This window comes from Squalius cephalus, assembly GCF_949319135.1.
Source record: "Squalius cephalus genome assembly, chromosome: 9".
NCBI classification, from domain to species: Eukaryota; Metazoa; Chordata; class Actinopteri; order Cypriniformes; family Leuciscidae; genus Squalius; species Squalius cephalus.
Window position 1 is genome coordinate 41703809 of NC_137130.1, and position 23544 is coordinate 41727352.

Consider the following 23544-nt stretch of genomic DNA (forward strand, 5'->3'; position numbering starts at 1 on the left):
TCATTTTAGGCCTCAGAAGAGTGCTCGCGAGTCTGAGCGGACTCCGCCCCCTGTGCGGTCGACATGTGCCCTCGACCATAGACAGTATATAAACTGGACACAGCGACCCCATAGGTTTCAACGGAGAAAAGTGAAGTCAATTAGAAGCTCTCACTTCCTGATGGCTGAGCGACTGCGCAGACTCAAACTGAGATTGACGATGTAGATGTGACGTGAGCAACCCGTCTGTCTTCTAGTTGCTGTGCCGAGAGAAATCTGAATCATTCCCTTCCGAATCTTGCAGAGACGGAGATCATGAGTAGGAGCTGTCCATGAGCTCGGAGCTAGCAGCAATTTTTGCTAAGTATTCTGATTAATTTGCCATTTTGCCTCCACGTCCCCCCGATCGCCCGCGAGCTTCTCCTCCTGTCCATACGGTAATCTCTCTACTGTGCGACAGAGAATCGCGTGGCTGTGACGCAATCGTTAGCCTATTTTTACAAAAACTGCTTCTACGGGGCTACAAGATAATGGAGCCTTTTATACATTTTCGTGTTTCTTTAGGAATAAATAATGGACAAATAGAGTCTTTAAACGCCTCAGATGTAAAGTTATTCGCTGTCAAAGTGACGCCAAAATGAATGGGAGTCAGTGGGATGCTAACAGCAGGTGATGGTCCGCTAATCAATGGCGGCGCCCGGGGAAGCTTCAAGAAAATATGAAACCCTGCCCCCCTGCCCTCGACGCGCACTGATGCGGACTTCTTCCCGACAGTCAAAGCGGCATTACGCCGCGAAAGTGCAGACTCGTAAGAAGACCACGAGTGCCTAGGGTGCCAATTGGGACAGGGCCATAGGTGGGCATTATGTATTTTCTAGTGAAGTAGAACCGTAAAGCAGAAGGATTCGATACACAATCGATTCATTAAGACAATTATTTTTTGGGGGAGAAAATAACTTTATTTATCGTGCACTTTTTACTTCATTGCAGAACGTTTAGGCTACTTTCACAAACAGCTCTATTACAGCGCATGAAAGGGGCTACTCGAAAAACCATAACGGGGCACTTTAAAAACAGAATATATGGGCATTGAAACAAATTAGGTTAAATATACCAAGAGGGTTACCAACGGTTATGGTTAATATGCATTTTCAGTTACAATTTACTGTTTCAATTGCTTAAATTTATTAACACAAACACAGAATTGAACAGTATGCTATAAAACTGCTAGTACAAACTCAACTAGTGTCCTAGAAATGCGGTCCTGAAACTGCAGCCTCTGGTATTGCAGATCATGAACTCTTCTCAAGAGCTGCAAACACTCAGTGAATCATTCTGATGTGCATTTGGTTCAGTTGACTCAGTTTCTCCATCACAACTTTTACCAGAGACTGAATTCGTGTTTAAACTGATTCACGATAAAGAGGGCGATATCAAACACACCTTGTCTGTTACTCGTGTGTGTTTACTCAAAGAAATAACGCTCATAAAAGTTTCATATAAAGCATTATATCACATTAAATAATAAATTCGCAGTGCTTGTTAAACCAATAAAATGGTCTGAAGGGACTATATCTATTTGAAAACATTAAATGTCTAAAAATCACAAACCTTTCTTCAGCAGATTCACAACAGACGCAGAGTAGCACGGCGCAGCCTTATGACGTCACAGCACCACACCAAAATAAAAGTCCTGGTCACAGGCTAAAATCACTAAAGTGCATAGAAATTTAGACTATATACAAAAACACATACAAGTAAAGACGTAAAAAACATGTTTAAATACATGCTATCCATTAATGATGATAATATATAACAGAGATAGACTGATGATTAATGTAAGTTTATTAATTTATTTGTTTAGGTCAAATCAGTCCACACCAACTGATTATAGATTTAAAGACATTGACTGCGGGCTAATAGGTGCTTTAGGGAAAATTAATAATAATAACGTGGCTTAATCTGATTTTTTCAGCAGTAAACACATCACTAATGCATTTAGTCACAGTGCATATACATGTTTGCTCTTAAATGACCAATTATAAACAATCTTAAAAATCAAGAGTATATGAAGAAACAGAGCCAGTGTCAATTTCAAAACATTTTATGAGTCAGTCATCAAACACAGAAAACAGAAAGACAATGTGCTTTACAGAGCAGTTTCAGAAACACAACACAAGAATACACCAGAACTGATGAAAGAGTCTCTGCAACTATCATACAAGGCATCAACTTTACAACCCAGCAACACACACACACACACACACACACACACACACACACACACACACACACACACACACACACACACACACACACACACACACACACACACACACACACACCCCTTCAGGATGAACTTTGCATATTTTCACTTGACTCCCAGGAGTTTTCCCAGTTTTTCCCGCTGTAAGAGAGCATAAAGTGTTACTGGAATATAAATACTGTACAATAAAATGTAGTTTTCAGGTATGAATGCATTTTTTTATACCATGGTAACTTATTGGTTTCAAAACATAATCCACATCATGTATTTTGTACATTATATAATGTAATTGTTTGAAATGTCATTATTCACACTGCACTCAGAGTGTGTGAGACAGCAACAGATCTTCCACTGATTTGGGTTTGTGTTCAGAATATATTATATTCTCATTGTTCAAGACGACAGAAATATAATGCCGTTCTCAACAAAGGCTTGATGAAGTAAATGCTTGAATCTAAGAGTGGTTGAAAACATTGAAGAAAAGATAAAAATAAAAAGTTCGTAAAGGTGTGTCGAGATCACAGCTAGTGTTGTCTGTAGAGATGTGTGTGTAACTACGGCTCTTACGATATTAAATAAAAATTATGAGATTGTTATTTGACTTGCTTGACAATCAGACTTTAGTGTCACTGATCAAACTGCAACTTTATGTTTCTCTAATGTTTCTCTAAATAAATGTGTGTGTAGTTTTCTCCAGTGATGGTCAGATAATACACACCCCATCCAGAGCAAGAGCGCCTCCTCACGAACACGGGAAACATGAGCTCAATCACAGCAGGTTCAGTCACACGTCTGATGAACGCCAAACACTACACAGTCTAACATCAGAAGAATAACACAGCTTTAGCATGATTAACTTCATTACTATATTATCAGTGACACTTTACAATAAGGTTCATTTGTTACAGTATTTCTTAATCTTTGTTAATGTTAGTTAATATAAATCATTGTTAGTTCACAGTGCATTAACTAATGTGAACAAGACTTTAATCAAGTATTAGTAAATGTTGAAATTAATATTAACTAAGATTAATAAATGCTGTAGAAGTATTGTTCATTAGTAGCTCATGTTAACTAATGACCCTTACTGTAATACTTTCCAATATTATCAATACAATTGTGAAATATATGGACCTGCAGTTTTTATTTCTGTCAGACGACCACTGTTATGAAGAAGTAAAATAATTCTTATTAAAATCCACGTTTGAACATTATAACATGAATTATATGAAAACCTCACATTAATTATTGAGTATATTTGGTAATGTTTTTTTTTTTTTGTGACATACACATAATATTGTTATTGTCAATGTGTTTTTGTTGTTCATTATTTCAGAGGTTTTAAATGCTTTATGAAACTAACCTCCCGGAGTCTTGTCCTCGAGATGTGTGTGTGGGGGATCCGGCCGAGTGTTCATGCATGATGGGACACTCTGAAACACATTAAAGGATATGGTTATCATTTATAACAGACATAAGTTCAACAAACATCTTCTACACATTATAAACCACATCAATTTAAAATGAAAATGAAAATTTAGCTTAGTGTAAACAACAGAACCGGTTTCAGTGACGCTACAGTAATATGGCAATGACCATTTTAGAGACGTGGGAATTCCCATAACACACACACACACACACACACACACACACACACACACACACACACACACACACACACACACACACACACAAACCCAACCCCTGAACCCACTCATCACTCATCACACACACACACACACACACACACACACACTAACCCAACCCCTGAACCCACTCATCTCACACACACACACACACACACACTTGTGTTTAAGTCTGTTTTTATTGTCTTTTCCATGCTCATGATAAAGTAGAGATCTATTTTTCCTCAAGTTACATCATAGATTCATGTTTTTGAAACGCTTAATTTCATATTTCATGGTTCATATGAATACGGGGAATGATTAAAGCAACACACAAATATGTAGTTTAAATACACACATATATTTCACTTTGTATATGTAACCATTCGTTCCTTCAGTGCGTTTGACTTCCAGACTCATTCCTGTGCAGAAGCAGTCGTGTGCAAACCTTTAACGGTTACATTATACATTACATATACATTATATCATTTATTATAATTTATTAATTATAAATATTTATAATAATCATTTATTATATAATTTCATCATCAAGCACACTGGCTCAGAGCACATGCAGTTCAACATTCACTTTAGTTTGTTATTCCTCATTAGAGATAAATCGGAAGTCTCGCATATTCAAAGAAAATAGCTACAAAAATGTTGCAAAATAAGATGGATCCTAAATCTTCATTTTTATTTATTTATTTATTTAATTAGCAAACGCTTTTATCCAAAGCGACTCAAATGAGGAGAACAATAGACTCAGATCAACAGGACAACACTCGGGGACCGTACGATCATTACACGGAAGAGCTCGCTGTCAAAAACATTACAAATATTGGAAACACTTTATAATAGGGGTTATTAATTAACATGAACTACTAATGAACAACAGCATTTATTAATCTTAGTTAATATTAATTTCAACATTTAATACATTATTAAAATCAAAGGTTGTTTGTTAACATTAGCTAATGCACTGTGAACTAACATGAACAAACAATGAACAGCTGTATATTTATTAACTAACATTAACAAAGATTAATAAATACAGTAACGGATGTATTATTGTTAGTTCACGTTAGTAAATACATTAATGTTAACCTTATTGGAAAGTTTTACCAATATATTCACTTTCAGCTGACTAAAACTGTGTCTCAGTGCAAAATAAAGATTCATATGTCAAAAAAATAAAATAAAAATCCACACACACACACACACACACACCTTTAGGGTCTGCTTTCCTCTTTACTGGCCGTTTTCCCCATGAGGAAGACACTGGGCCTTCAGTAGAGCGTTCAGCTTGAGGAAGAGGAGAAGCCAGAGAAGAAGATGGAGGAGAGGAGATGAAAACAGGAGGAGGAGTGACGGATGAAGATGGAGAGGACGACTCTGATGATGATGATGTTTGAGTCTCGGTCTGTGAACTCTCTCCCATGATGCTCGCTTCTCTGTCTGTTGGAACGATAACACTGTGATATGAGCCTTAGCATAAGCTGCTGTAATCAACACATCTCTAAAACACATCTATCTAACGGCTGGAATACACTCTACAACCCGTCACCTCTGCTCTGGGCACAACACACTGAAATATACAGCGTGTGTTTGTGCTTAGGAGACGCATGACCAATGAGAACAATGTGGCCGGGTTTCACTGACAGAGTTCAGATTAAGCCAGGATTAGGCCACACCCTCTGGTGCTCTTCAATTAGGCCACACCCTCTGGTGCTCTTCAATTAGGCCACACCCTCTGGTGCTCTTCAATTAGGCCACACCCTCTGGTGCTCTTCGATTAGGCCACACCCTCTGGTGCTCTTCGATTAGGCCACACCCTCTGGTGCTCTTCGATTAGGCCACACCCTCTGGTGCTCTTCGATTAGGCCACACCCTCTGGTGCTCTTCGATTAGGCCACACCCTCTGGTGCTCTTCGATTAGGCCACACCCTCTGGTGCTCTTCAATTAGGCCACACCCTCTGGTGCTCTTCAATTAGGCCACACCCTCTGGTGCTCTTCAATTAGGCCACACCCTCTGGTGCTCTTCAATTAGGCCACACCCTCTGGAGCTCTTCGGCCATTTTTGACAGAAAATGTTTACGTTTAGTTTTTTTCTTTTTTCACCGGAATGGTTCAAAACTTTGCCCCTGCAGCCGAACACACTCTGACAGAAAGATAATTTTTTGTGATATCAGGCTCAAATTGTGAACACAACTTGTTTAAAGTTATGGTTGTGATTAACACCATATGGTTGCTTTCACACCTGCCTCATTTAGTTCGGTTGAATCGCACTAGAGTTAGTTTTCCCCATTGGTGCGGTTCGTTTGGGCCGGTGTGAATGCGGCAATCGCACTCGTGTGCGCACCAAACAAGCCTAGGTGGTCTCGGCACGCTTTCAAAAGAAACCAGGAGCGGTTCGTTTGTGGTGAGAACGTGATCCGACCTCGAACAGAACCAACTGCCAAAGAACTGCGCATTTTTGGACTAAGCCAGTTGCCGTAGTGCATTATGGGATGAGGAGAAATGTGTGTTGACAGTCTGCACTTTAAGCATGGCAGCTCGCGGACAGACCTGGAGTTGTGCGAAGCCTGATAGAAATTATTAACGTTATTTTCGAGCCGCATCCTCGCTTGTACAAGAACAGGTCAGATATATTGCAGATACTGTACCGTTACAGGTGAGCTGAGATGTGGACTCCGTCTCAGTCTGTGTGTGTGTGCTGTGTGTGGCCTGCGGACGCTTTCCCAGCATGCTTTTATCCGTGTTAACCACTGTTGGAGAAATACCACTGCATGAGAATAACAATCGTTCAGCAAAAATAAATACATCAAATAAAGTGTTATTATGGTTTAAGTTTAAGTCCACCAATGGGTTGTATTTAATAATGTAATATCAATTTGACAATCAAAATAATACAAGGCTCAAGTTTCTTATGTTTTCTTTATGTAAAATTGAGGCTTCAAGGTCAAAAGGTTGGGAATGTGATAAATGAAATCAATGTGTCGTAAAATGTTAGTCCTATTGAAAAGAGACATGTTGTTCACATATTAAAGCATTTTTCTAAACCTAAGGTGAGAACAACTTAACTCTGCAAATGTATGTGCCGTCGGTACTACTGTCTTATCACATCAATTCTCAAATCAATAAAGGATGCATTAATAAGCAATGAAATATGTGCAAATGTAGCATGCATTGGATAATCACCATTGAGAAGACTCTCATACAGCCTCTGTATGGTCAGAAAAGCCTCGTGCGTGTGTTCGGTGTCCATCTTCCACGGACAGAAGCACTCGGCGGAGAAACCACTGGAGCCTCTCCGGGCCAGCAGGAGCACTGGGAACCGCTCCAGAAGAGCCCACTTGTGGAGCTGGAGGAGATTCACACATCATCACAACACTGAACATCAGATAAATAACTACAAGTTCTCTCTCTCTCACACACACACACACACACACACTTGCAGGAAGCTGAGTGTTAAGGGTTCAGTGAGGTTCTATAGAGGGATTAAATAACTTTTTCTAAAGAGACAATAAATCCAATAAAGAAATATAGCTGCAAGCAGCAATTATCGGGGCCAAGCAGAATAAGACGACAAGACATGCCAACATGTCTGAAAGTGTCAGACCAACTGCAACAATGAGCAATTAAAGACATTTAAAGACAATTGTAGGTGAAATGGCTGAAAAATCATCAGTTTTAAAGTAATTTAAAATATGATTTAATTGATTACCACTTTCAACCAATAGGTGGCGCAGTTACAAAGCTGATGTGATGTGGTCAGAGTGAAGTGACAATGAGGTAAACTTGGTATCTATGTTCTCGGCTTTACCCAAGGAATCTATTAAGACCAGTGGCATTTCAATAGCCAGATTTATTCAAAAGTTATTAGCCTTTTTGGAAATTTTGTTATAACTTTTGACCACTGGGTGGCGCTGGTTCGAAACTTATCCGGCTCCTTCAGGGCATCGTGCTGATGACCCATACCAAGTTTTGTAACAATCTGTTCATGCGTTCTTAAAATATAGCATTTTATCACAAAATTCAAAATGGCCGACAGCCAAAATGGCCGATATGGTAAAATTGGATATCAGTCGACTCGGCATGTTGTCCTGAATCTAACGAGACCAATGTTATGATTTTTGGACAAACTGTTCAGAAGTTATAAGCAAAAATAGCCATTTTTCATTTCTCCGGACCAGTAGGTGGCGTTGCCTCAGGTCATGCTTGTGATGACATGTACAAAGTTTGGTCTGAATCTGATAAAGCGTTGCGGAGATACAGCCTTACGTCTCTTTTCGCAAGCGCTACGTAAAATTTGTTTGCACGGTATTCGAGAACGGTTTGACGAATCAACACGAATTCCATAATTTTTTGTCGGCATGGTCTGAAGATGATCTGATTAAATTTTTGTGAAAATTGGAGCAACGGCCTAGGAGGAGTTCGAAAAAGTAGGTTTTTCGGAAAATTCAAAATGGCGAAATATTATTGACGTCATAGGATGCAATCGAATCGACATGAGCTCAGGAATCAGAGGGAAAAAGAATTTTGTTTCTAGCCCTTGTGGTTCAAAAGTTATTAGCATAAACATGAGTGCAACTTTGGACAGTTGGTGGCGCTAGAGGGAATGAGTTGGAGACTCCAAATTTGCAATGGTGACTGTTCAGTCTGTCCTCTATCAGTGTGCCAAATTGCACAACTTTCCCGCAATCGGTTCTATGGGCTGCCATAGACGCCCAGTCGGAAGAAAAAGAAGAATTATTTTTGGTACGCCAACAGATACAATAGGTATCTACGCACATTCTGTGCTTGGCCCCTAATAAATAAAGACAATAAAGAATGAATATATTTCTGTATAAAAGGTTATATATAATGGTGGGGTTTTTTCACAAGAATTTTCTGTGAAAATCATTCCAAACACTATCATCGCAGTTTCTTCCTGCATATCGTCCGCCGTGCTTATTCTGAAGTCTCGCGAGATTTTGTGTTCACAGTCGAGACTCTGGTTGAAAATCTGTTTGTGTGTGGTGTGCTGTCTGTCACATCATGGCACACACACACTATAGGAGCAAAACGCTTAAATCTAGGATTTTTTGTCCTCATGTTTGTGGTCTATCACATTTTGAAAATCTTATAAGATGTAAAAAATCTTTTGGTGTGTGTACCCAGCATAAGCTCTTTAAAGGCACAATATGTAACTTTTTTGCTTTAAAAATAGCAAAAATCACTATATCTCTGTTATATATTTTTTTTAGCTGTGTACTTACATTATCCCGACTGTTTCCAACAACTTTCAAACCAGGAGAAATTTGTAATTTAATTCGAAGACACGTCCCGTTTCTTTATTTCCGTTTTGTCGCCGTCAATGGCGTCATATCCGCGTTGTCCCTGGTTTCCGCTCGTGCTGCCATAGCAACCAGAGCCCTCTGATAGTAACCAAGGCGACAGACGTGGACAGTTCGTAATGTCTATCTGCACGCTGTTGTTGTTTCGTTCAACCATTACGGACCACGGCAAGCAGACTTTGGATAAAAAAGGAGAACTAAAACGAGAATCAATATCAGCGCGGTGTTTTCGAGATGCCGAGAGCTCCATAGACAGTATATAAACGAGAGCTCCACGTCCGAGACTTCGACCGCTCCTACATGTACTTTATTAAACATAAAACTAATCAATGTTATATAGTTCAACAATGATAAAATGTTAGAATATGATCTGTATGTTATTCTAATGTTGATCTAGCTTACTGCTAGTCTCATACAGACAAACTAACACATACATTTCAACACATTCAAATGCAGTTTAGTGTGATAGTTTAATGTTAGACCAAGTGAAACAGCGCTGCGTTACCTCACAAGTTTAATTTGTCTAATAAACTGACCTGTGAGTAGTAATTCTGCACGTGTAGTTCGGTAGAATGAAATGTCCATATTCCTTTTATATCCGCGGGACTCGCGTCGCGTGTGGAGCTGAGAGCTGTCTCTTAGCAATCCCGAACTGCTTCATATCACAGTCATGATAAAAGCATCAATGTATTCACTCATCCATAAACATTATTAGATCGGCCGGCTTGACGTTGACGACAAGATCCATAATTCTTAGCAAATGTTGCGTCATCAAACTACGCCTTTGTTATTGTAAGAGGTTAGCGACCCCTAGTGGAGAAAAAATTACATACTGTACGTTTAAGACAGAGGTTTGGACACCCCTGCTCTGTACAAACTCTTTTTTATTATACTTTCTAATGTTGTGCACAAACTTCTAATTTAGTGTTCGTTATCAGACCCGAGTACAGTGAAAACACACACAGATGTTACACTCAGTCGGTGAACACACTGAAAGAAGACTTGCAGAAACGTCTGTGTATAAATATAGAAATGCATGTGTAGAAGGTAAAGATCAGGGATTATTAACGTACTATTATATGACTAACATCTGAAAGATAAACCTACCAGTAGATTTGTTGCATCGTAAACTTTGTTCACACTGCTGTTTTTCTTTTGCCGGTCAATCCATTCCTGGGAAAGCTGTTCCTTCTTCTCCTTCTTCCTCCTTCTTCTTCGTGTATTTGGATGTGAGGGAAAGCTTACCGTGTTCAGCTTCCCAAAGAACCCAGTGTTACAGGAACAGTGGATGCAGTTTGTTTTTCCGGGGCAGCAACGGAGTGTAGGAAGTGCGGTTGTGTGTTCTGGTCATTTCAGTGACGAATGTTTTATTAACAAGGCCCAGGTCGACGCTGGATTTGCAAATCGTTTGCTATTAAAACGTGGAGCGGTCCCAGTGATAAAAGACCCCATTCATGTAAGTACAACTGGATCGGATGTCTGTCTTTTGCTGGAAAGCTACCGCTTGACTCTATAGCTCCGCCTCCAGGACCTCGGCTTTTTCCGGAGAGAATCGGAAAGCTGTATTTTTCTTTTATAAATATAATAAAACTAAACACTTTTTGGAGATATTAAGGATGCACTACTACTCTATAGGTACTCAAGATTAACATGAGATTAGGTGAAACTGTGCATGTTATGTACCCTTTAAGACATATAAACTGTGTGTGTGGTAGCCTTCTAACAGGCTTGCACAATTCCAGCTATTGTTTTCGAAAGGTTTAATTTAGAGGTGGGCATAGATTAATTTTTTTTATCTAGATTAAAATGGCTCATTTGAATTCTGCCGAAGGCATTCAGAATATGTGTGCTACCCAAATAATGACTATAAAATTAAGTCTTTGAGAACGGGTTTCTCAAGCCAGGTGGCGCATTAGACCAGGGGCTCATCTCCTGTTTCCAAAATGCATCACAAACTGCTTGAGAAAGCTGTTCTACTCATAGACTGTAAAAGGTTACTACTGTACTGTTACCGTCCGTAGGCAACATTAGGTAGGCCTGTGTTATTATCAACTACTATAGGCTATCAATTAGGGATGGGCGATATGGCCTAAAATCCATATTGTGATATACATTGCAGCCTCTTGCGATAACGATATTATAATAAAACCATTTCAGAACAGGTTACACAGACCCTGCTAAACAACTGCTAAATGTTTTTTTTTTTTTTTTTTTTTAAAGGGTGTATGTAGTTTTGAGAATATATATTGTGCAAAACTGTAAGTATACAACATAATTTTGCAGATAAATAAAATGTAAGCACACTAGCTGCAGAGACTTAAGTAGGTCTAATGTTTATGGCTTGGAGCTTATGAAACCCCAAATTTAAAATTAGAATATTGTCTTTTAAGTTAAAAAGAAACAACAACGATTCTTAAAATCGGGCGCAGACAGAGATTATGTGCTAAGTTACACCACTAAGATATATTGGGAATAATACGCGCGCTGGTATTCAGTGATATCATGTTTCGTTTTGAATTTGAGGTGGTAGAACGGATTAGTCGTGTGTTAACTTACCGAACTGTTACCCCACACACTCTGTCTATATAGTTTGCTGCTGCTCGTTGGACGGCTTAAATCCGAACCAAGTCCAAATAATGGATGTTGCACCGATCTTTTTCACCAGCTTTCACTTTCAGCAGTTTACTTAAGATAACGACGAATATGATGCGTTGCAGCCGGGTGTACCTCGCGGCCGCGGGTAGATTGCGTCATCATAGCTTGTGTAGTATAGAGCAGCTCCCAACCCAACTTGGAGAATAGATTAACGGCAATATTTTTTTTAATCGCCCGATAAGAGTCTCGCGTTAACGCAGCACGTTAACGCCAATAACGGCCCACCACTAGTTTCATTACATACTAAAATTTGACATCTGTGCAAAATTTTTAAGCACTCTCATCACTCTCAGTAAAAACGGTGAGTTTTCCGGTTTATATATATGGGTATTCACACACACACAATATACTGTATATATATAATGGATGCGTGTGACCTTACACTAAACCATGATGCTCTGTGTTTGGTAAAAACACATCAGATTACCTTTGATGTCTGTCCTCTAACCTTGTGCATTTGCTCTGTTCCTGGCTTTGCACCTGTATGTAGAAATCAGAGAAAAAACAACAACAATGTATTTTATAAATATATATAATGAAAGGATCGAATGAAACTAACCTGTTTGTTCCTCAGTTTCTTCATGTTTCATGCTGAACACTTCTTCAATCTTTATGTCTTCACTCTCCTGTTTAATCAACGCCATCTGTGCAATAGTGTGACAGTAGTCAATACAGACAGTAGTCTTAGATATACTAGAGATAGCTAGAGATAGGTGTAGTGGTGAAATAAGAGGTGGGTAGGATAAACTGCAGTAAGGAAATGCGCTACTGGATAAAAAAAAAAAAAAAATTTAATACATAAAAGACATTCAGAACATATTTGATAATGGTGAAGATTACTGTTTACTAGTGGTATGCCTACTAGATAGTTCCAAGAGTGCATACACTCTATTAGAAAGTGCACTGAATGTATTGAGTGGTGGATAAACTCTATCAAGAGGTGGATAAACTATTTCTGAAATCTCAGAGGTGGGTAAACTGCGTTTACTTGCGTTTAGCCTCCACTGCAGTCATGATTAGAGATAACATTATGTAGGCTACTTACAAACTGTGCTTGGACAGAGGGAGGAATCTTGACTGGTGTTGATAACATTGGTGCTAGCGCTAACTGGGATTCATCCTCTTCTGATGATGGGGACAACACCGCTGCAGCAGACGTCGACGTCGCTTTAGTCTGAAATGTCATACGTTCAATAACGTTAAAAACATTTGAAAACGTCATCAGTCGCTGCCCAAGTACTGTTCCAATTCAAAGTTCACATCTAGCCAAGTCCAGTTCAAATCCCCGGATGTGTTCTTGATCCGCCCCTTTTAACGAGGATGCACCGAGAGGTGACTTGTGCGGACTTGAGACAGCCAGGTATCCCAGAATGCATCTCACACCAACCAGCAAGCGTCAATAGCAGAGGAGAAACCCCGCGTAATTTAAAAATACTGCTGTTATTGTGTCACGAAATGTAGTTTTAAGAGTATTTCAGGCGATAATGTAGTTGTTTAAAGCTCAAATCTTTGGTTTATTTATAAAGATAGCGCCTATTTGAAAATTTGATCTGACGTTTTCGGAGTTGTGAGAACCAGGCAGTCGGACGCTCGGCGCTCATGTACCCCGCCGAGAACAGCCTTTCCTCGGCTAGTGCTGCTGACGTTTGCCGCTGGCTCGGATGTCTCTAGTGGTTTAACATGAGATAAATCGTCTTGTGTATATCTAACGGACGATTTATTTATTTTATTTGTCTCATTAATCAATAATTTGTTCCCCGGCAAAACGTTTTAGCTGAGGGCAAAGTGAAGTTTCATAGCTTTATTTAGTCTATTTAACTTTAACGTTGTAGCCTAGAGAGCTGACTTATGTTTGACTGAATCGTTTGCTTTATTATTGTATAGCTTCTTATACCTTTTACGCTACTTATACTTTTATAATGGCCATTATTGATCATTAAAACTGACATTTAACAAAAAAGGTTATGTCATTTTATTTTATATATTTAAAACATAAAATATTTTATTATACATGTTGCCTACATTCTCTTCACTGTATGTACATATATAATAAAATGACACAACCCTGTCTCTTTTTGCTAAATGTTAGTTTTAATGATCAATATTATAATGTTTTTTATTTATCATATTTTTATGAAGTCAGGGTTGTGCTTTATATTTCGTGTTGTTATAAATATGCAGTGAATCAATTGCGTTGCCTGAACCACATTTGTGTGGCCATTATGTTTAAAAAAAATTTAAATGAAAATGAAAAGAGTGGTGGTTTATAGCATATTTTGTTTTATTTGTAGCCTAGATATACATAAAGAGATAACCGGAGTAGCCAGAGCGAGCTGAGTGACACTATCAAGTACGCCGCTGTCTCATTTGCAGAATTACCGGACTTGCGTCCTCCCGTCCTCGGGAGTTCGTTCTCCTGAGTCGAACTTGTCAAGTCCGAACTTTGCGTACTTGGTATTGAGAAACGGCTAGAAAGAACCTTACCTCCAGGCATTTAGCGCTGCTAGCACGGCTAGTTCCAGACTGTTCGCCGTCATCATCTGGCAAGGTAAATATCGACGGAATTGCGGGTTTCACAAGCGCGGGTCTCTTCACTCCTAAGGGGTTGGGTTCGAAGTCTTCTGGCTTGAAATGTAGACTGCACACCGTCAGATGTTTTAGTGCTTCAATGGCCGTGTCCTCTCCGAACTTCGGGTTATTGATAGCCCGTAGCCACTTTTTGCACAAGTCCAACTCTTTGGGTAATCTATGGAAACTTACTCCGTGTATTTTCCTTGTGCTGGCTGAACATCCCGGTACCATGCAAGTGCACACCATTTCGAAACACAAACGAGGAGTAATTCAATAATGAGTTCGCAAACTAACTCTTCACTAGAAATTGTGTGAAATGATTTCCAGGCGGTCTCGTGGTAGCGTAGAGTGGAGCCCAACTCTAGTCTAGATCGTTGGTTGATAGATTGATGGGCGGAGTTTAACTATTGCGCTCGACAGTGGGAGTGGCCTGCGGAGCTGAGCATTGCAATGCACTATGGGGATTGTTGTCTGCAATCCACAAGCACTAAAAAGTCATTTTCTGCCTTTTCTCGGCCAAGAAGGAACCAAATTAGAAATTTATGCTACTATTGTACTAGCCTACATATATATGGGGGTATTATTGTTGCAATATTCCAAATAAATAGATTAATATTCACAAATAAATGTAAAGAGATTCACAAAAATGTATCGAATTCACAAATAAATAGATTAAGATCCACAAATAAATGTAAAGAGTTTCGCAAAAAAATATAAAATACACAAATAAATAAAATGAGATTTGCAAATAAATAAAATATTTACAAATGTTTTATTATTTTACAAACACAACTCTGCCTGGTATTTATTTGTGAACCGCTTTCTGTGCATTTGTAAATCGCTGCACACATTTGTGAATCGGTTCCTGTGCATTTGTGAATCCCCTCAAGCATTTGTGGATTTTGAAACACTTCTAGCGTCGACGTGCAGACAGATCCACAAATACGTGGACTCCACCCACCGCCTACTCAAGCCAATCAGATAACGGCCACATCGAGCTGGCCAATCGTAGCACAATCTCTGGTTGAAACCAATCACGTTTGGCTTTACACTCGGGGCGGGAACTGATTCTTGCATCCTTGAAAGGACCAGTAGCAGCGCTGAACTGTTTGTGTGGTAAAAACACTCTGTTTTCAAAAGATTTTAAGGCCTCTTTATATTTCCATCAGGATACACTCAGGGAATTATGATAATCAGAGATCCCGAGCATCATGAACAGTCTCTACACCGGCAAGAGGCGCGACACAGCGCGTCAAAAGCAAATAGGCACTATCTATTCACTGCTGCCGTAGCAGTTTCAAATAATGTAAAACTAGCATGTTTGAAACGTTAACACATATTCCCTATGTGACGTCTGCTTAGCTGCAGACACTCGTACTCTTAACGGCTCTGATCGTAGTCTACTTTGACTAGTGCTGGTTACTTGAAAAATCATATTTCGTGATAGTGTCCTGGACGCGGGGCATTCATTGATAGTAAACGGATGCCCGCACTTCTTCTAGATAGATAGAAGATAGATTAGATTAGAAGATAGATTCTTCTAGATAGATAGCCTCGCACGGGGTAGACACGATGCAAGAAATTACAGGACATACGATTTTGCCTTTTAAAGCACAATCGCCGTGACAAATAGCAATAGGACATAAATAAATGTCATGTAGAATACCAAATATGAGCCCAAATGACCACCCAATATGGAACGGTCCGAGCCTCAGCATCAGCGTTTTCTGCAAATAAAAATCTTGCCATGCAAATTAAAAACTCGTGTAGCTATTTATGGGTCGAACCCAGTTATTCATTAGTCAGCTACTTGATGCTTTTCTGTTCTATCTTGAATAACGTGACGCGTCCATAATGCGCTGTTCCCATAACAGAGATGTAAAGGGCTGTTTCTCTGGCTTTTTTCAAGGCTCATACAAATTGTGGCTTGGCTTGACAAGCAGTCTAATGGTGTAATTCTAACAAAATCCAAATTTTAAACATATTTTATGGGCCTTTACGCGTACACTTCCTATTTGAAATGCAGATGAATGATGAATGAGCACAGAGCAAGATCGCCCAGTGTAAAGCCAAACGTGATTGGTTGAAGCGAGAACGTGCTACGATTGGCCAGCTCGATGTGGCCGTTATCTGATTGGCTTGAGTAGGTGGTGGGTGGAGTCCACTTATTTGTGGATCTGTCTGCACGTCGACCCTAGAAGTGTTTCAAAATCCACAAATGCGTGAGGGGATTCACAAATGCACAGGAACCGATTCACAAATGTGTGCAGCGATTTACAAATGCACAGAAAGCGGTTCACAAATAAATGTCAAGCAGAGTTGTGTTTGTAAACTAATAAAACATTTGTAAATATTTTATTTATTTGCAAATCTCATTTTATTTATTTGTGTATTTTATATTTTTTTGTGAAACTCTTTACATTTATTTGTGGATCTTAATCTATTTATTTGTGAATTTGATACATTTTTGTGAATCTCTTTACATTTATTTGTGAATATTAATCTATTTATTTGGAATATGGCAACAATAATACCCCCATACATATATGACCCACTTTCAATACATATTCATGTCTCCACTGGTGGAATTTCCCTTTAAGGAAGAACAAAACGGAACTAAACTTGGTTGAGGTACTTATCTGACACAATTATTTTGGGGAAAAAAAAAGCAAACTACATCTACGGGTTTTATTTTACTAGTAAAACAAAAAAGCTGACAGGAAAAACCCTACATTGACTACAACATAATCAGTTTTTAATATTTAGTTGGCTGTATCTTGTTTTTGCGTGTGTTCGTAATGTCTTTGTATGACAGCCTGGCAAAAATTATGTCTGCATAATTCATGTTCTCTTACGAGAGGTTCTCTCGTATTGCGTAAGTTGTTTACGCATCGGGAAAGTCTTCTTTCTTCGAGATCTGAAGCCAAAAATTATCCTTAATTTTGTATTCATTGTCAACGCAGTGCGGCAGCCGGCAGACCTAGGCAGGCTGTATAAGCGTGCTCATTGGCTGCTCGGCGGCAACTGCTTAAGCCTATCAGTGAGCACTCTGAAACGTGGCCTCCAATGAGGGCGCTTCGCGCCCTCCACACCCTTCTAACCGTCAGAATGGGTGTGGCCAGCGTGTATATAACCAGTGCTCAAAGGCTAAATATCTGATTTTCTTGTCTTCAGCGAAGCTCTTCGCATCGCTGGATCTTGAGAGCCGCCGCCGTTGAAACCAGCGACCAGCAAGCCGAGGACAGCGCCTGAAGAAGCCGGCCGCCTTCGCCGCCTTCAGCCTTCCGTGCCTGCTACGCTATCCGCCGTCATATCCTTTACTGTGTGTTCGGCTACTGTGACACACGTTTTCTCTCTCTCTGCCGCGCCCGCTCAGCAACGGAGACCGCCACCTCATCTGCGCTCTCTGCCTGGGCCGCGAGCACGCCGCCACCGCACTCTCTACGGGCGGCTGCCCTGAGTGCGAGGAACTTTCAATGTCGACCCTGCGGGCTCGACTTGAAGTTTTCAACCAAGATGTCGCTCCGCCTGTCCCTGCTGGGCCGCGCAAGAAGAAGCGCCGCTCACAGCGACCACCGGAGACAGATGAGGCACTTAGAAGCTCGCCGGATCCTCTCCCTCGAGCTTCTCTCTCGCCTTCCCCGCCACCCCTCCCGGCCGCGCAGCCGCCGGCTCCCGCCCGCGCCGCCGCTGCTTCAGGGGATGAGGCGGACGAGTTTGATGAACGCGCCGCTGACAGCTGTTCCATCCTGGCCTCTGACAGCGAGGACTGGTCTACTGCCTCCTCTTCAGTCCAGGATTCGGGCCGTACTCGAGCGGGCGAGGACGCGGAACTTTTACGCCTCCTCACGTGAGCTGTTGAACAGCTGGGCCTTGATTGGTCTCCTCCTGAGGAGCCAGCACCGAACAGACTCGACGGCTGCTACCTTCATCATCGCCGCCGACAGCCAGCGTCCAGAACCGCACCCTTCCTGCCTGAGCTTCACAGCGAGCTCTCTAAATCGTGGAATGCTCCATTCTCCGCGAGAGTTTCTTCACACGCCTCATCGACGCTCTCACAGGTTGACGGCGCCGCTGAGAAGGGGTACAATGCCATTCCCCCCGTGGAAGAGGCGGTCGCAGCGCACCTTTGCCCGCCCTCTGGTTGGCGCTCAAAGGCTGCCCTCCCGTCTAAGGCTTGCAGGACCACATCAGCCCTCGCCGGCCGTGCTTTCTCCGCCGCCGGACAGGCTGCATCTGCACTCCACTCTATGGCCGTACTGCAGATTCTTCAAGCCAACCTCCTCCGTGATCTGGACGAGAAGGGTTCGGAGTCTGCTTCCATCACGGATTTAAGGAGCGCGACGGACCTCTCCCTTCGCGCCACGAAATCCGCTGCCCAGGCCATTGGACGGTGCATGGCCTCTCTGACTGTCGCAGAGAGGCATCTCTGGCTCACGCTCGCGGATATGAGGGAGTCTGAGCGCGCTGCGTTCCTTAACGCCCCCCTCTCCCCCACCGGCCTGTTCGGCCCAGCGGTAAACGGGATCGTGGACAGCTTTTCGGAGGTTCAGAAGACCACACAGGCAATGAATCTGTTTCTGCCTCGGCGCTCCAGACCTGCTGCACGCCGTCCTCGTGACCAGTCTGCGCAAAGCTCTGACCAGCGCCCAGCTCGACCTCCGTCCTCGCAGCGACGACAGGGCGGCCGCCCTCGTTCTCGCTCGACCAGCCGCATCAGGCCGCCTCCTCCCCGGGGACCCCGGCAGAGGATCGGGGTGAAGCCTGAGCCTGCAAAAACCTCCTAGCCCGAGGAAAGAAGCGACGACCGTGTCCCGCCGCGGCCGGACCATCGTCAAAGCTTCATGCTCTGTCAGTCCCCGTTGCTACGGTTACTGCAGACACTCATATCGCAGCCAACGAGCCGGTGAATTCACCCTCTCGCCTGCACACAACCGCCGTTTTCACAGCGACCCAGAGAAATCTCGAAAAGAGCATTATGTCTGCTCGCGCTGTATGTGTTTCAAATGCAGTAAATGTGCCCACTTCTCTGTGTTCACCTCTGCACACAAGCACCATAAACCCCGTGTTTCTCACAGAGCCCGCTCGCATAAAGCAGGCAGAAGCCGCTCGAGCGTTAAGAGTAGGTCACGTGTCCACCCCGCTGTGCCCACACCTACTCACCGCCCGCTCTGTTACACATCCCCTCACGACCGGTCATGTTATAAATACAGATGCTGTGAGCCTGTGACCGCTCCCACGCGCTCACACATCCTCTCGAATACTTCGCCCCCGACGCCGCTGTTAAGCGTCGTGCCTCACACTGTATGCTGAGCACAGTAAAACAGGGCTATACTCTGCAGTTCGCTCGCCGCCCTCCGCGCTTTCAAGCGCGTATCGAGACCAGAGTGAATGGGGAAGTAGCACATCTACTTCGAGCAGAAATAGCTACACTTCTGTGCAAAAGGGCTATAGAACCGGTTTCCCCTTCTATGAGCGAGTCGGGCTTTTACAGCCGTTATTTCCTCGTTCCCAAGAAGGACGGAGCTCTCAGACCAATTTTGGATCTGAGACGTTTGAACAAGGCTCTTATGAGAAGACTGGTTTATATCTCTCGATCTAAAAGACGCGTACTTTCAGATCCAGATAATACCACGTCACAGGCCATTCTTGAGATTCGCCTTCGACGGTCAGGTATATCAGTACACCGTCCTGCCTTTCGGCCTGTCATTGGCACCCTGTACATTTACGAAGTGCATGGACACGGCTCTCGCTCCCCTGAGGGGTCGGGGAATGCGAATTCTGAACTACTTGGACGATTGGCTGATTCTAGCACAGTCAGAGGCCGAACTCATCGCCCACAGAACAGTGCTTCTAAGCCACCTGGACAGCCTGGGGCTTACGGTCAACTGGACCAAGAGCTCGCTAGTGCCCAGTCAATCAACCTCTTTTCTGGGTTTGGGTCTGGACACTGTGGCAATGACGGCCCGCCTGTCGACACAGCGCGCGCGCTGCATTCGACGCCTGGCCGCGTCCTTCCGGCCGGGCAGCACCGCACCTCTCAAAACATTTCAGAGGATGCTGGGTTGTATGGCTTCAGCTGGGTCTCTTACGAATGCGCCCGCTACAACGCTGGCTAAATGCCCGAGTGCCTCACAGAGCCTGGGCTTCCGGCGACATCCGAATCAGAGTGACTCAGAGCTGCGTTTCAGCACTGAAGCCCTGGTTAGCGGCCGACTGGTACCAGCGGGGAGTGACAATGGGAGCCATCTCACACCGCAGAGTTATCTCGACGGACGCTTCCACCTCAGGTTGGGGCGCTCTTTTCGAGGGCAAACCGGTTTTTGGCCTGTGGTCAGACCAGGAAAAATGCCTCCACATAAACTGTTTGGAGATGATAGCGGTCGAGAACGCGCTCAAGCGCTTCCTCCCATTCATACAGAATCACCATGTGCTAGTCCGCTCGGACAACATGTCCGTGGTGTCCTATGTGAACCGACAGGGCGGTGTCAGATCCAGGAATCTGTGCAAGCTGACAGAACGCCTTCTCGTGTGGGCTTACCGCTCGTTGCGCTCGCTGAGAGCCGCGCACGTGCCGGGCCACTTGAATGTCGGTCCAGACAGACTGTCCAGGGACAACATTCCCCCGGGAGAATGGTCCCTGCACCCCCAGACAGTCCAGTTTCTCTGGCTCCTATTCGGCAGAGCGGAGATCGACCTCTTTGCGTCGAGAGACAACGCTCACTGCCCGAAATTTTTCTCGAAAAGCGAGGACGCGCTGTCCCAGACATGGCCCAGCCTCCCGCTGTATGCTTTTCCCCCGATCTCCCCGTTACCACAGGTCATTTCGAGGATCAGGGAAACGCACCACTCAGTGCTTCTTATAGCCCCGCGCTGGGAGAACCAAACTTGGTACCCAGAGCTAGTGAGGCTGTCGCACTCATCCCCATGGCCGATCCCGGTGAGAAAGGATCTCCTCTCCCAAGCCGGTGGATCGATCTGGCATCCCCATCCAGAGCGATGGTCTCTGCATGCATGGGTGATCAACGGATACCCGTTGACCTGCCAGAAGGGGTCGTGAACACGATCATACAGTCTAGAGCCCCCTCTACGAGACGGCTCTACGCGTCTAAATGGTCGGTGTTTTCTAAATGGTGCGCTACTAAAAACTTGGATCCGCGCGCATGTGGGGTTCCGCGAGTGCTCTCCCTCCTACAGGAGCTGTTGGATAAGGGCAGGTCCCCTTCCACGCTCAAAGTGTATGTGGCGGCTATTGCAGCGTTCGCTGAGACGACGCGCGGCCGGGCAATAGGAAGGAACAAGCTCATTATCCGCTTCCTCAGTGGAGCTAGACGGATGAATCCCCCGCGGCCCCCGTCGGTTCCTTTTTGGGATCTGTCCTTGGTCCTAGAGGCCCTGAAGGCTTTTCCCTTTGAACCGCTCGAATCCGTGGATTTAAAGTATCTGATAGCTCTTGTCTTCAGTAAAACGCGTGGGGGATTTGCACGCGCTATCTGTTAGCCCTGCATGTCTTGAGTTCGGACCGAACGACTCGAAAGTCATTCTCAGACCGAGACACGGTTACATCCCCAAAGCGATTGGAAACCCTTTTAGGGCACAAGTCATTTCCCTTTCGGCTCTGCCAGCATCCGATAATGGGGACAGTGATAACCTCCTATGCCCTGTCCGGGCGCTGAGAGTTTACATCACGCGCTCCGCCGCTTTCAGGCGTTCCGAGCAGCTCTTTGTTTCCTTCGACGGACGCACCAAGGGTCTCGCCGCCTCGAAGCAGAGCCTGTCCAGGTGGTTAGTGGACGCGATTGCAGCAGCTTATGCCTCCAAACACCTGCAGTGCCCTCTGGGTATCAGAGCCCACTCTACTAGAGGCATGGCCTCTTCGTGGGCCTGGTCCAGTGGAATTTCTATCCATGATATTTGTATGGCGGCGGGCTGGGCCTCCCCATCGACATTCGTGAGGTTTTATAACCTGGAAGTTCCCGCCTTACAGGCGACATTACTGTCAGTATAAGTGACATATATGCTCTGCCCAGTCTCTCATGTGCAGACTACGTTCACATGCTGGCGATATTTCTGGTATGGTACTTAGGGTGAAGTGTTTTATACTCAGACCGGCTGGACCGCTCTGTTTCTCATTCCCCGTTACGCGCTGTTTACCGGTGCTGGCCCGCGCTGCTGGCTGCCCGTATTCCACTCTGTGGCGCGGGGGATTACTCTCTTCATGAAAGACCGATTATGTCGCTCTTTTCTTACCCTAATAAGTGCTTATGTACTGTTTTGCACTGATATATGCTTATAGACCAGCCGCGCCGCTCTATTTTATATATTGAGTGAAGTGCTTTGTACTGTGTTGGAAGAAGACTTTCCCAATGCGTAAGCAACTTACGTAATACTCGTTCCCTCTTCTAGAGAGAACCGAGGTTACATTAGGTAACCGTTTCACTGCGTTATCACAAATAAAACAACTAACTCCAAGCACAACATGCTTAGGCCTACTTAAAATATACATTTTTGACAATGTGAAGATGTAAATTTTTCTCTTTTTTCCCCCACGGGTACTTTGGTGTGCATTAATCTATGAATTATATGGACTCCTTATATCATTTGGTTATTTGGTGTCCTTTTGTGTCCAATTGTCATTTTTGGAAAGACGGCTAAATTTACCTTGAAAAAAAGCTTGCAGAAAATATAGTTTTTTGAGAATCATCCTTCAATCTGATGGTTTACTTACAAGTGTGACCCATTGAGATGTATTTATTTATACAGGCATTCTTATCTCTACATTAAATGACTATAGCAAGTAAAGTTTTAAATATACAGTCTGGGGGAAACGCATGTACTTGGACTGTAGAAGTTTATTTAAGCTTAAATGAATTGCTTAAACAATGCTATGAGACTTCTGGCGGCTGGGTACGAGAGATGTACGCTCCATCCCAAAGGTCAGAAAATTCAGGATAATCTCCTTACATTCAGAAATCATTCCTGAAAATGTCTGGATCGAAATCCGTGAAGAATAAACCGCCTCAAGATGAGACAACAAAGAAAAAGAAATGCAGAGACGCAGACATTTGAATGGTTTTGCCAGAACAGGAGGAGAGGTTCACCAAGAAGGTC

General features: G+C 43.2%; 1 protein-coding gene across 2 annotated transcripts; it reads right to left on the minus strand.

Annotated features, from left to right (window-relative positions):
• Positions 1-1907: 1907 nt before the first annotated feature.
• On the minus strand, positions 1908-14854 carry LOC307164967 (uncharacterized protein). 2 transcript variants are annotated; one of them, XM_079882217.1, is made up of 10 exons: positions 14347-14854; positions 12908-13036; positions 12422-12506; positions 12290-12342; positions 7070-7232; positions 6535-6636; positions 5098-5325; positions 3609-3678; positions 2964-3063; positions 1908-2386 (listed from the first exon to the last, which is right to left on the minus strand). In XM_079882217.1, exons 1-9 carry the CDS (start codon positions 14677-14679, stop codon positions 3030-3032), a joined length of 1197 nt encoding a protein of 398 aa, XP_079738343.1. In that variant the 5' UTR covers positions 14680-14854; the 3' UTR covers positions 1908-2386; positions 2964-3029. The 2 variants fall into 2 exon arrangements, with proteins under 2 accessions (XP_079738343.1, XP_079738344.1); XM_079882218.1 differs by lacking the exon at positions 5098-5325.
• Between the last annotated feature and the right edge of the window lie 8690 nt (positions 14855-23544).

Coding starts and splice junctions, on each gene's coding strand:
- LOC307164967 (XM_079882217.1), bottom strand. CDS start 14,679: ATGGTGTGCACTTGCATGGTACCGGGATGTTCAGCCAGCACAAGGAAA. Junction 12,343..12,421: donor AGAAACTGAGGAACAAACAG/GTTAGTTTCATT, acceptor TTCTACATACAG/GTGCAAAGCCAGGAACAGAG. Junction 3,064..3,608: donor CGAGGACAAGACTCCGGGAG/GTTAGTTTCATA, acceptor TTCTGATGTTAG/ACTGTGTAGTGTTTGGCGTT.